General features: G+C 38.2%; 1 protein-coding gene across 5 annotated transcripts in view; it reads right to left on the reverse strand.

Annotated features, from left to right (window-relative positions):
* The window catches only part of LOC105464787 (cell wall biogenesis 43 C-terminal homolog), a 140,913-nt gene that overhangs the window by 36,582 nt on the left and 89,785 nt on the right, over positions 1–14,546 (reverse strand). Inside the window, exon 16 of one of the 5 annotated variants that reach the window (XM_011712848.3) lies at positions 13,482–13,817. The exons of the other annotated variants lie outside the window; for them this stretch is intronic. Within the exon in view, the coding sequence (XP_011711150.2) occupies positions 13,739–13,817 (79 nt within the window). The 3' untranslated portion in view covers positions 13,482–13,738. Of the gene's footprint in view, positions 1–13,481; positions 13,818–14,546 lie in introns of those variants that run through there. 5 annotated transcript variants of the gene reach the window in all.

Consider the following 14,546-nt stretch of genomic DNA (forward strand, 5'->3'; position numbering starts at 1 on the left):
CCAAAACAACAGAATATACATTCTTCTCAGCACCACATTGCACTTATTCAAAAATTGACCACATAAATAGAAGTAAAGCACTCCACAGCAAATGTACAAGAACAGAAATTATAACAAACTGTCTCTCAGACCACAGTGCAATCAGACTAGAACTCAGGACTAAGAAACTCAATCAAAACCGCTCAACTATATGGAAACTGAACAACCTGCTCATGAATGACTACTGGGTACATAAAGAAATGAAGGCTGAAATAAAGATGTTCTTTGAAACCAATGAGAACAAAGATACAACATACCAGAATCTCTGGCACACATTTAAAGCAGTGTGTAGAGGGAAATTTATAGCGCTAAATGCCCACAAGAGAATGCAGGAAAGTTCTAAATTTGATACCCTAACTTCACAATGAAAAGAACTAGAGAAGCAAGAGCAAACACATTCAAAAGCTAGCAGAAGGCAAGAAATAACTAAGATCCCAGCAGAACTGAAGGAGACAGAGACACAAAAAAATCCTTGAAAAAATCAATGAATCCAGGAGCTAGCATTTTGAAAAGATCAACAAAATTGATAGACCATTGGCAAGACAAATAAAGAAAAAAGAGAGAAGAATCAAATAGATGCAATAAAAAATGATAAAGGGGATATCACCACTGACGCCACAGAAATACAAACTACCATCAGAAAATAGTATAAACTCCTCTACTCAAATACACCAGAACAACTAGAAGAAATAAATTCCTGTACACATATACTCTCCCAAAACTAAACCAGGAAGAAGTTGAATCCCTGAATAGACCAATAACAGGCTCTGAAATTGAGGCAATAATTAATAGCCTACCAACCAAAACAAGTACAGGACCAGATAGATTCACAGCCAAATTCTACCAGAGGTACAAAGAAGAGCTGGTACTATTCATTCTGAAACTTATCCAATCAATAGAAAAAAAGGGAAACCTCCCTAACTCATTTTATGAAGTCCGGATCATCCTAATACCAAAGCCTGGCAGAGACACAACAAAAAAAGAGAATTTTAGAACAATATCCCCGATGAACATCAATGCAAAAATTCTCAGTAAAATACTGGCAAACAGAATCCAGCAGCACATCAAAAAGCTTATCACCATGATCAACTTGGCTTCATCCCTGGGATGCAAGGATGCTTCAACATACACAAATCAATAAATGTAATCCATCATATAAACAGAAGCAAAGACAAAAACCACGTGATTATCTCAACAGCTGCAGAAAAGACCTTTGACAAAATTCAACAGTGCTTCATTCTAAGAACTCTCAATAAACAAAGTATTGATGGGACGTATCTCAAAATGATAAGAGCTATTTATGACAAACCAACAGCCAATATCTTACTGAATGCGCAAACCTGGGAGCATTCCCTTTGAAAACTGGCACACGGCAGGAATGCGGTTTCCTTTCTCACCACTCCTATTCAACATAGTGTTGGAAGTTCTGGCCGGGGCAATCAGGCAGGAGAAAGAAATAAAGGGTATTCAATTAGAAAAAGAGGAATTCAAATTGTCCCTGTTTGCAGATGACATGATTGTATATTTAGAAAACCCCATCATCTCAGCCCCAAATCTCCTTAAGCTGATAAGCAACATCAGCAGTCTCAGGATACAAAATCAATGTGCAAAAATCACAAGCATTCTTACACACCAGTAGCAGACAAACAGAGAGCCAAATCATGAGTGAACTCCCATTCATAATTGCTTCAAAGAGAATAAAATACCTAGGAATCCAACTTACAGGGGATGTGAAAGACCTCTTCAGGGAGAACTACAAACCACTGCTCAAAGAAATAGAAGAGGACACTAACAAATGGAAGAACATTCTATGCTAATGGATAGGAAAAATCAATATTGTGAAAATGGCCATACTGCGAAGGTAATTTATAGATTCAATGCCATCCTCATCAAGCTAACAATGACTTCCTTCACAGAATTGGAAAACTACTTTAAAGTTCATATGGAACCAAAAAAGAGCACGCATTGCCAAGACAATCGTAAGCCAAAAGAACAAAGCCGAAGGGATCACGCTACAAGACTTCAAACTCTACTACAAAGCTACCATAACCAAAACAGCGTGGTACTGGTACCAAAACAGAGATATAGACAAATGGAACAGAACAGAAGTCTCAGAAATAATACCACATATCTACAACCATCTGATCTTTGACAAACCTGACAAAAACAAGAAATGGGGAAAGAATTTTCATTTAATAAATGCTGCTGGGAAAACCAGCTAGCCATATATAGAAAGCCGAAACTGGATCCCTTCCTTACACCTTACGCAAAAATTAATTAAAGATGGATTAAAACTTAAATTGTTAGTCCAAAAACCATAAAAACCCTAGAAGAAAACCTAGGCAATACCATTCAGAACATAGGCATGGGCAAGGACTTCACAACTAAAGCACCAAAAGCAATGGCAACAAAAGCCAAAATTGACAAATGGTATCTAATTAAACTAAAGAGCTTCTGCACAGCAAAAGAAACTACCACCAGAGTGAACAGGCAACCTACAGAATGGGAGAAAATTTCTACAATCTACCCATTTGGCAAATGGTTAATATCCAGAATCTACAAAAAGTTTAAACAAATTTACAAGAAAAAATCAAACAACACCATCAAAAAGTGGGCAAAGGATATGAACAGACACTTCTCAAAGAAGACATTTATGCAGCCAACAGACACACGAAAAAATGCTCATCATCACTAACCATCAGAGAAATGCAAATCAAAACCACAATTAGATACCATCTCACACCAGTTAGAATGGTGATCATTAAAAACTCAGGAAACAACAGGTGCTGGAGAGAATGTGGAGAAATAGGAACATTTTCATACTGTTGGTGGGACTATTAACTATTTCAACCTTTGTGGAAGACAGTGTGGAATCCAGTTCTAGATTCCTCAAGGATCTAGAACTAGAAATACCATTTGACCCAGCCATCCCATTATTGGGTATATACCCAAAAGATTATAAATCATGCTGCTATAAAGACACATGCACACTTATGTTTATTGTGGTACTATTCACAATAGCAAAGACTTGGAACCAACCCAAATGTCTATCAATGATAGACTGGATTAAGAAAACGTAGCACATATACACCATAGAATACTATGCAGCCATAAAAAAGGATGAGTTCATATCCTTTGCAGGGATATGGATGAAGATGGAAACCATCGTTCTCAGCAAACTATCGCAAGGACAAAAAACCAAACACTGCACATTCTCACTCATAGGTGGGAACTGAACAATGAGAACACTTGGATACAGGAAGGGGTACATCACATGCCAGGGCCTGTCGAGGGGTGGGGAGAGGGGGGAGGGAGATATACCTACATTAGGAGATATACCAAATGTAAAGGATGAGTTAATGGATGCAGCACACCAACATGGCACATGTATACATAGGTAACAAACCTGCATGAAAGGATGAGTTCATGTCCTTTGTAGGGACATGGATGAAGCTGGAAATCATCATTCTGAGCAAATATCACAAGGACAGAAAACCAAACACCACATCTTCTCACTCATAGGTGGGAATTGAACAATGAGAACACTTGGACACAAGAAGGGGAACATCACATGCCAGGGCCTGTCATAGGGTGGGGTGGGGGGAAGGATAGCATTAGGAGATACACCTAATGTAAATGACAAGTTAACGGGTGCAGCACACAAACATGGCACATGTAGACATATGTAACAAACCTGCACGTTGTGCACATGTACCCTAGAACTTGAAGTATAATTTTAAAAAAAAGAAGAAGAAGAAGAAAGAAAGGAACGAAGCAAGCAAAAAAAAAAAAAAAAGAAAGAAATCTACCTGGTGCCCTACTCTAGTTGTGCTGAGTTGCCTCCCAAGCCACAAATCCTTGTTCTTCCCACTATTGCCTCCCCTTTCCACAAGCAAAAGAATTCTCTCACCATGGCCACCACTGCCCCAGACCTACAAAGAGTACTGCCTGGGTACTGTCCATGTTCACTCAAGGTGCAGTGGCTCTTCAGTCATCTTGTGGTGAATGTTGCCATGCCTGAGACTCACCCTGTTAAGACAGTGGGCTTGCCTCTAGCCCAGGGCAGGTCCAGAAATGCCATCCAAGATCTGAGACCTGGAATCAGAGACGCCAGGAGCCTACTTGGTGCTCTGTCTCAGTGTGGCTGAGCTGGTACCTAAGTTGCAAGACAAAGTCCCCTTTACTCTTCCCTTTACTCCTCTCCTTTTCTCAAGCAGAAGGACTCTTTCCACATAGCCACCACAGATGGGACTGTGGTGGGTCGCATTTAAAACCAGTATGTCTCTGAGTATTACCCAAGGCATGGGGAGTACTGCCTGGCTACCATTACTGATTATTCAGGGCCCAAACGCTCTTTAGTCAGCAGGTGATAAATTCTGCCATGACTGGGTTCTTCCCTTCAAGGCAACAGGTTCCCTTCTGGCCCAGGGTATGTCTAGAAATGTCACTTCGGAGCTAGGGCCTGGAATAGCTGCCTCAAAACTCTGCTCAGTGCCCTACCCTACTGTGGCTGAGCTGCCATCCAAGTTGCAAGACAAAATCCTCTTTATTATTCCCTCTCTTCTACTCAAGTGGAGGGAAGGAATCTCTCCCAGAGGTTTGAGTTGTGCTGCCAGAGGTTGGGAGAGAAGTGGCACAAGCACTCCTTTGGCCACACTGGCTGGCATTTCACTAGGTTGCATGTTGCCCAAGTCCACTGGTTCTGAGACCAGCACAGCACGAGGACTTGGCTCAGCAGGACTTGCTAGTCCTTGTGGCCTAGACTGTCTTTTGAGTTTATTTAGGACCCCCAGAGCACTTTAGCCTGCTGTGAAAGGGCTTGCCAGATGGGTGATTCTCCTCTGACTACGGCTATTCTAAAGGCTCCTTTCATGGTCACCAGCTGAATTCTGCATGGTGTTGCTTTCCACTGTGACAGGGTAGCATTGAGTTCCAATGCAAAGTCCCACAATCACTGCACTCTCCCTCCCACCAAGCACACAGATTCTCTCTCCACACCACACAAGCATTGCTGGGGGGTGAATGGAGGCCTTGTGTAGGCAGTTCAAGACTGTCCTTCCTAACTCTTCAGTGCCCCTTTCTGTTATATGAAGTTAAACCAGGTACTGTGAATGCTCATCTGATTTTTGGTTCTTAAGCAGATGCTTTTTTGTGTGAATAGTGGTTCAATTTGCTGTTCCTGGGGGGAGGACAATTGGTGAAGGCTTCTATTTGGCTATCTTGCCTCATTCTGTTTTTCCTTTTTCATTGTTTCATCCACTGTTCCCAGAATCTATGTGAATCATCTAAAAAGTGTACCGGGATTAAAGCTCAAATGAGAAATGAGAAACAAGAGGATATTTCTTGAATTGCCAGATTCCACTAAGCAGATAATTTGTTGAAGAGAAAGTCCTGAAGATGGACAGCCTGGTCTCCAGAATGGAAGACATTGGCTGCTAAGTCCACATATACTTTATGTCCACTATAAAGTAGGGGGAGAGATCTGGATTCTTCCATTTCCCCCGTAGGACTCTACCTTTTACTATCTGCAGACCATACCCACCCCAGGTTGGGAGTCACTGGATTACCAAACCTTCCTCCCTCAGGGCACACTCAATAAACTAGTGCATTCTTATTTACAATTTAAAATAAATCTGGGGGAAGAAAGAAAGAAAACAAAATCTAAATTCAACATTTAAATTTAGCTAGCTAAATTTTTAGAAGAAAAAAACAGAAATGGAAATTGCCAGAGATGTAAGAAAATGTTTATGGGGATATTGTTAGAAAGCTCTGTTATGGTAAAAATAAAAAATAAAAACAGAGAGAAATGTTAATATAGTGTCTTATTTTTCTAGGAAGCAGTGCAAATATGAGAATCTGCATGCTTTCTTTCTCTGCAAAGCAAACTGGAATTGAAGAGAAATTAGGTTCCCAGAATCCTCAATCCTCATAGATCCAATGACAGAATACGGGCTTGGTATTATTAACAAGAACCCCAAAGTTCCACAGAATTCATTTAATTTCTAATCTATAGATTTCCTTAGAAATCTTAAAAATAAGGAGAGCTAAGAACATAATTATATTTTGCTGATTTCACAGATTATACCACTTCACTAATCACTTCAAGTTCAACTACGTTATGAAGTCTCCATCACTTCTTAGGAGGGCACCTCCCTTCCTGACAACTTACATAGTAGGCCTTAGCCTCCTTCCCCAAAGATGTTCAGTGGGTCCACTCAGAAGGCCCCCAACTGGAGAAACTGTAGTCAGCCACACTCTCACCCCACCTATAATATCAGGGCCTTTGTTTTACCTCAGGATTTTGCAACAACAAGCATCTGTGAAGTCAGGACAGTTAGAAGCACTGGAATAATGATCATCAAGTTAAAGAGGATTAACATAATAGCAATGTTCCACTAGTAGTATGTAATAATAACTATAATAACTTTTTGTTGACTTGCGCACAGCACGCTACTATATGCAGGTTTGAAGGGATTTTTAAGTATGTGTTTATTTTTATATATAACAAACACTACCTTTGTGAATATTAAACAGACACATTTGAAGTTTACCCCCATTTCCCTCTACCTCTGGATCTGTTTCTTTTGAGCTATCTTCCAGTTCACAAATCCTGTTTAACTATTTGTCTATTCTGTTGTTAAATCATATCATTGAACTCTTAATTTCAGTTATTGTATTTTTGAGTTCTACAATTTTTCTTTTCTTTTTTTTCAAATCTGCTATGTTCCTTTTTATGCTTTTTATGCTTTTAGTTTATTGCCAAAACATTCAAGCTTGGTTTTTATGTTGGTCAGACCTCACAATTTAAACTGAACCTGATTGGCTAACAGCTTAAAAACTTTTCTAAATAGGTAAAAGCAATGGAGGTTAAAAAGAGGAAGTTGCTTACAAAAGGACTTAGAAAAGTAATAATATTCCCAAATAAGGAAGGAACATAGATTGTGAGCTGGGACATGGCTGTGAGCACATCCAGCACAAATATCTTGGTTTAAGTACAAGGACATAGAATGTACTATGTGCTTGCAAGCATGTCTAGCACATATATCTTTGTTAAAGTACAAGGACATAGAATGTACTTATTCCTTTATGTCTAACAGCTACATAGGATAGGGCTTAACAAAGAGTTATTACGAAAAAGCAAGAAGGCTTTGAAGAAAGTCTTTAAAAGAAACTATTATTTCTAACATTTATTATTAGTATCATCTTTTAACAAGAATGGAAACCTTGAAGAGGAACTTTTTACTTTCCACATTAAGCACAGAAAGCATAGTTGTTTTACAGTCTGTGTCTGGTAAATCCCATACCTGAAGGCTTAGTATGTTTTTTCCCTTGACTGTTGTTTCTGCTTATCGTGGTTTATGTCCTTGTGTGCTTAGTCATATTTGATTATGCACTGGACATTGTGCACAAGAACTTACTGTAGAAATTTCTTGAGACCTGTTATCTTCCTTCTAAAAGGGTTATTAATTGTACAGAATTTTGTTTTAATTTTTTCCAGGTGTCTGAGGACATGAGCCATCCAGAATCACCTTAGTCTCAATTTAGGGCTTAAGATTTTTTGTGCCACCAAGATCAGGACCTCTCAAACTTTAGTGTGCTTACACATCACCTGTTGATCTTGTTAAAGTGTAAATTCTGAGTTAGATGACTTGGGGTAAGCCCTAAGACTCCACCTTTTTACAAAGCCCCCAAGTGATGTCAGTGCTACTGGTACACGGGCTACATTTTTTAAAAATAACTAAGACTTACATGTCTTAAAGCAACATACAGATTTTTTTTTCTTTTTTTTAGACAGGGTCTGTCTCTGTTGCCCAAGCTGGAGTGCAGTTGCATGATCTCAGCTCACTGCAACCCCTGCCTCCTGAACTCAGCCATCCTCCCACCTTAACCTCCTGAGTAGCTGGAACTGCAGGCACATACCACCACACTCAGATAATTTTTGTAGAGATGGAGTTTTGCCATGTTGTCCAGGCTGGTCTCAAACTCAAGCGATCTCCCTGCCTAGGCCTCCCAAAGTGCTGAGATTACCAGTACAAGCCACTGTGCCTGCCCTACAGTTCTTTTTGAGGGCTATTTTACTTTCAATTCATTCTAACATGGGTATATTCTAATTGATTTCTGCTTCCAGTAATTCTAAAAGTTCATCTGTAGATTATTTTTCATTTTCTTCATAAACAATCATGTTGTCTGAAAATAATGACAATTGTATTTCTTTTTTTCTAACCTTCTATCATTTATTTGTTTTTCTAACTGTATTGCACTGGCCAGGACCTCTAGTACAATAGCACATAGTAAGCATTTATGCCTCACGCCTGATCGCAAGAGGAAAGCATTCAATCTTTCACTGTTATCATGTTCACCATAAGATTTTGTACATATGCTTTATTAAATTAAGAAAAATTTCCTCTATGCCTAGTTTACTAAGAGATTTTTTTGTGGTTTTAAAAATAATGAATAGATATTAAGCTTCATCAAATGCTTTTAAATATATCATTACATATATTGTTGATATGGAGAATTACATTGATTTTCAAATGTTAAACCAACCTTCCATTCCTAGAATAAATTTAACTTGATCATAATGTAGTCTCTTTTCATATAGTGCTGGATTTGACTTGCAAATATTTTGTTTAGCAATCTTATATCAATGTATATGATAGAGGTTGGCCTATAATTTTCTTTTCATTTAATATTCTTTTCAGTTTTGATATTGTACTAGTCTGGGTTCTCCAGAGAAGCACAACCACGTGTGTGTGTGTGTATGTGTGTGTGTGTGTGTGTAGATAGAGACAGAGGCAGAAGGACAGAAAAGACCACGAGAGAGATGTATTATAAAGAACTGACTTGTGCATTTACAGAAGCTGAGAAGTGCCATGATCTGCAGTCAGCAAGCTGGACCCTAAAGAGAACTGGCACTATAGTTCCAGTCTGATCTGAAGGCCTGAGAGCCAGAAGAGCCAACGGTGTAAGTTCCAACCAGAGTCCAAATCTGAAGGCAGGAGAAGATTCATGTTCCAGCTCAAAACTAGGCAGGCAGACAGAGTGAATTCTCCCTCACCCAGCCTTTTTGTTCCATTCAGGCCTACAATGAATTGTATGAGGCCTCTCCACATTGGGGAAAGCAATCTACTTTACTCAGTCTATCAATTCAAATATTAATTTCATCCAGAAACACCCACAGAGGCATACCCCGTATAATGTATAATCAAATATCTGGGCACATTGTGGTCCAGTAAAATTGACAATAAAATCAACCATCACAGTTACCAAAGTTATGGTGACTTCATGCAAGTTGGGAAGTATTCCTCTTGTTTTATTCTTTGGAAAAAGTCTGTAAGATTGGTATTATTTCTTCCATACATAGCTGTTAAAATTCACTGGTAATCTATCAGGGTGTACAGTTTTTGCTGTGGGAAGTTTTATCAGTCAGGATTTAATCAGAGAAGGAGAGCAACTAGAGTATATATAAGGATTTATTAGAGACTTGATTTTGCATAGCTGTGGTTGCTGATTAAGTCACCTATAAGGTTATTGTCTTCAGACAATATTAGAGTGTGAAATCTGCAAGGCAGGCCATGGAGAAAGGAAGATGGATGTAAAGTTGTGGAGAGCAAGAACAAGCTGGAAGACACAGGAATGAGCTGGAGCACATGAGAGTAGACTGGAACTGATGTCAATTTTTCTTGCCTCTGACCTTGAATGTTTGGCTGAGAAGTTTTGTTTTATGTTTGGTTGTTTAATTATTAATTTTATTTCTTTAGTAAGTTTTCTATTTCTTCTTGTATCTCTTGTGGTAAACTATATTTTTGAGACATTAATTGGTATAAAATTGTTAATAATGTCCTCTTATTTTCTTTATAATATTTGTAAGATCTATAGTTATGTCTACTTTTTCATTCCTGATGTTGGTCAGTTTTGCCTTCTTTCTTTCCTTTTTCTTCTGATCAGTCGTACCAAAGAGTTTTCAATTTTATTAGTTTTTTCAAAGGACTCCGCCTTTGGTTTTGTCACTTTTATCTATTGCAGTTGTTTGTTTTCCAGTTCATTAATTTCTGGTCTTATCCTTTTTTCCTTTATTCTACTCTCTTTTGGGTTTAATTTTCTGTTCCCTTTTCAGCTTCTCTTGATGGGTACTCCTGTAACTGATTTTTAGTCAGTCTTCTTTTCCAATTCATGCATTTAAGTCTACATATTTTCCTCTAAACACAAAACAATATCATATAACTTTTGATATGCCATATTTTCATTACTATTTAGTTCAAAATATTTTCTGATTTTCCTTGTGGTCTTTTTTTGACCCATGGATTACCTAGAAGTTTATTATTCTATTTCCAATATTTGGGACTTTCCCATTATCTTTTTGTTATTTGTTTCTAGCTTAGTCTTATCACCATCAGAAAATATAATCCTGTATGAAGTCAATATTTTGACATTTGTTGAGTCTTGCTTTTTGGCCTAGCATATGGTCTGTTTTGGTAAATGTTCTGCAGGCACTTGAAAACAATGAGTAATTTGAAGTTCCTTGGGGCACTGTTCTGCACATGTCACTTAGATTAATTGCATTGTTCACACTTTCTCCTTGTTTTAACATTTACTGAGAGAGGTGTATTGAAACCTCCCACTTAGCTAAGCCATTGACATAGAAATTAAGATTCCAAGAGCTTGATGAGTAAGCAGGAGGCTAAAAAATAAAGATGTTAATCTGATTTGCATTAGAAATTAATAGAAATTTGGGGAAGATATGAACAACTAGGAAGAAAATAAGATATTGCCAAACTACATGATGTGAAGAAGAGAAAAGATTTGCAAAGCAAGGGAATATCTAATTACCCCATTTGAATATGTTTTGAGTTTCTACAATGAAAACCCTTCTCTATCTTCCCAAATAGTCAGTAAAAGTTGCTACCCACTAAGACACATAGTCAGAGACTTTTATTTGTTTCTTTTGAGGAAATTAAGAAAACAACCAAACTCTCTGTATGCTTGGCATAGAACAGAGGCAGCTCCTGCTGTCTGTTTGTGGATCTGCCTCCCCAGGCACTAACAACGTGTTTTAAATGCATTATTTGCTTGCATTTACCTTGCACGGTAGCATGATTTGGGTGTCAGAAATTCAATGAGACCACGTATAAATTGAAATATGACAGTACAAGGAGATCAGTGAGAGAGATGCCTATAAGAATGTGAGTCTTGTCTCCTTCACTTCCAAATTCACAGAAATCTTGGGAAGACACTGTCTTCTGGCACATGGGTTATATAACCTTGCAGTATTGTTGTCAGGAGATAACATTGGTAAAGCATCTAACTCAATAGGGGGTAAATAATCAGTAGTTGCTATTCAAGCTGTCTTTGTATTTTCCCATCTCCCACACTTGGTGTTTAGGGCAATGTCTTTTTCAGTTAAGTGACACCTCCCACCACTACCACATGCCTAGTACAGTATAATGGATAAAATGGACACTGAATAAATATGTTTGTTGTTGCCAGATTCCCAAAGATGTTCAAATATATTTTAAGGACTGTGTTGCTTATGTATTGATACAAAACAAATTACCCCATTACATAGTGGCTTAAAACAACAAACAGTTATTATCTGTCAAGATTTGGGACAAGTTAAGTTAGGTGCTTAGGGCTCAGGATCTCTCACGAAGTTGTAGCCAACATGGGGCTGAAGTTATCTGAAGTTTTTCTGGGGCTGGAGGTTCCACATCTAAGGTGACTCACTCTGGCTATTGGCACAAGGCCTCAGTTCCTCACCACCTTTCCATGGGGCTGCTCACAACACAGCAGCAGGCTTCTCTCAGAACCAAGATAGTGAGATTAAGACAGAATCCCCAGTATTGTTTATAACCCAGACTTGGAGTCACATACCATCTCTTTCACTTTATTCTCTTCATTAGAAGTAAGTCACTAAGTCTAGCCCACACTAAAAGAGAAGTGAATGAGGTTCCAGCTTTTGAAGAAACTGCAGGATCACTCATGGACTCATCTTTAAAACCACTATAGGAATGCAATGTTTTGAACATGGCAATGTTCTCAGTATATGATATGGTTTGGAGTTTGTCCCCACTAAATCTCAACTTAAATCATAGCTTCCATAATCCCCAAGTGTCATGAGAGGGACCTGGTGAGAGATAATTAAGTCATGGGGGAGGTCACCCACATGCTGTTCTCATGATAATGAGTGAGTTCTCATGAGATCTGATGGCTTCATAGGGACTTTTCCCTTTTTGCTCAGCACTTCTGCTTCCTGTCACCATGTGAAGAAGGATGTGTTTGCTTCCCCTTCCACCATGATTGTAAGTGCCCTGAGGCCTCCCCAGCCCTGCAGAACTGTGAGTCAATTAAACCTCTTTCCTTTATAAATGATCCAGTCTTGGACAGTTCTTTATAGCAGCCTGAGAACAGACTAGTATGATACACTTTCGTTAAAAAGATCTGAGGAATCTCCTTAGATTGTGATGTAATACTTTTGGAAACTTTCTTTCTGACAACTTTTATCCCTGCCCCAAAAGGCAAAGCAGCATTCAGTGTCCTTTCCAGTTCTAAGACTTCAGGTGCCTCCATGGCCAACATTCAAATCATTATCTTCCATGGAGATGGTGCTGTTGTGTTGAATTCTCCCCTTTGTCTGCCTACTTGATTCTACAGAAGGAAAATCACTTCATGGGACCCTTCTGTGTGTTAAAGTATGCTTGCTGAGAGCCGGGTGGCCTGACTGATTGGAGACATCAGCACAGGGTGCCATGTACAGCCATGAAGAGGTGTAAGCATGGGGAAAAGACAGACAACCCCTCACAGTTCAGGGAAGGATGGTGATGGGCTGCTGCTCATGTTAAGTCAGTAATAGTCACATGCACGTTATTCTTCTAGTAATTAGACTTAATTTGTTAAACATTTTCCCCAGCTTTGTCTCAAGAAGGGTTTAAAATTGCTGGATTTTCACAAGTAATCCTTCCAGCTCACCAACAAATCAATGTCTGGCTGGGTGCAGTGGCTCACCCTTGTAATCCCAGCAGTTTGGGAGGCTGGTGGGAGGATTGCTTGATCCCAGAAGTTTGAGACCAGTCTGAGCAACATAGTGAGACCTCTTCTCTACAAAAAATTAAACAATTAGCCAGGTATGGTTGCAAGCACCTATAGTCTCAGATACCCCAAGGGCTGAGGTGGGAGGATCACCCAAGCCCAAGAGATCAAGGGTACAGTGAGCAGTGATCGCACTACTGCACTTTAGCCTGGGCAACTGAGAGAGATCTTGTCTCAAAAAAAAACAAAAAACAAAATCCTATTTTTTAAGCCTTAAAGATCAAGGTGGCAGTGAGCAGTGATCACACCACTGCACTTTGCCTGGGCATCTGAGAGAGATTTTGTATCAAAAAAAGAAAACAAAAAAAAAGTCCTATTTCTAAACCTTAAAAAGATAAGACGTTTTTAATTATTTTAACTCCATGGTGAAACTTTCTTATATTACCCCACATTCTATTTTTTATCAAAATTTAGGGAAAACAATTTGGAGAAATGTTTTTATTAAGCAACATGGTTTATAAATTGAGGTAATTTCCCACTGTATAGATACCATGTTTGTTTTTAAGTTGAGGTTGTTCATATGTACTTTCCCACTTTCATTAATCTCTTCTTTTCATCTTACATACTTTTTTTCTTAGATTTGCCCAGCCAATAGCTTCTTGTTTTAAATGTTTCATAAAAAGTATTTAGGAGTATTCATATGAAAATGATGGTTGTTTTCATAATTGTGTCCTTCTTTGTAGGATCCAAATCTAAAACATTTAAAAAAAAAAGTCATTGACATGTAAAAACCATTCAGAAAGGTATGTTCTTATGCAAAATTTCAACCATAAAATAAAATAGTAAATGAATAAATAAAAAAGATTCATGCATATGTGAAAGGCAAACTAAAATTTTAACCCCCAAAGTCCTCTTTCCATGGTTACGGATAATTCCAAAAGCACAACTGGCTAACCTTGCTGAAAAATAAGTCTAGATTTTCGTTCTAGTCTTGAGTTTGAATAATATTTGTTTATATGAAAGGGGTCATGAAACCTGAAATGTTATTCATGTTACATTTATGCATATAAAAATCTATTTTGGCAGAACTTCTAAATTTTCTACATGTGTTAATGTGCTGCAGATTAGTTCTTTACTTTGCACATGAATAACTAATTAATTACACAGCTCTGGTTGATATGATAGAATACGAAAGACACTAGGAAGAAAGCTAAGACTTGCACATAAGAGACCACTTCCTTCCTTTTCTTCATAAGCAACCAATATATCTAACCTCTGTCATGTAAAAGACAGGAGATCTGCTTCCTTTGTCATCTCCAAAGAATAATAATAAGGAATATAAAATTTAACATAATCTTTGATTCTGCTATTTCACCTCTAGAGCTAGACCCTAAGGAAGTAATCAAGGTTATGCTCAAATAGATAAGAAGTCCTTAGAAGACTTTTTATAATAATAAAATAATAAATATGGAAAAATAACA

Source organism: Macaca nemestrina, chromosome 3, assembly GCF_043159975.1.
Source record: "Macaca nemestrina isolate mMacNem1 chromosome 3, mMacNem.hap1, whole genome shotgun sequence".
Classification (NCBI taxonomy): domain Eukaryota; kingdom Metazoa; phylum Chordata; class Mammalia; order Primates; family Cercopithecidae; genus Macaca; species Macaca nemestrina.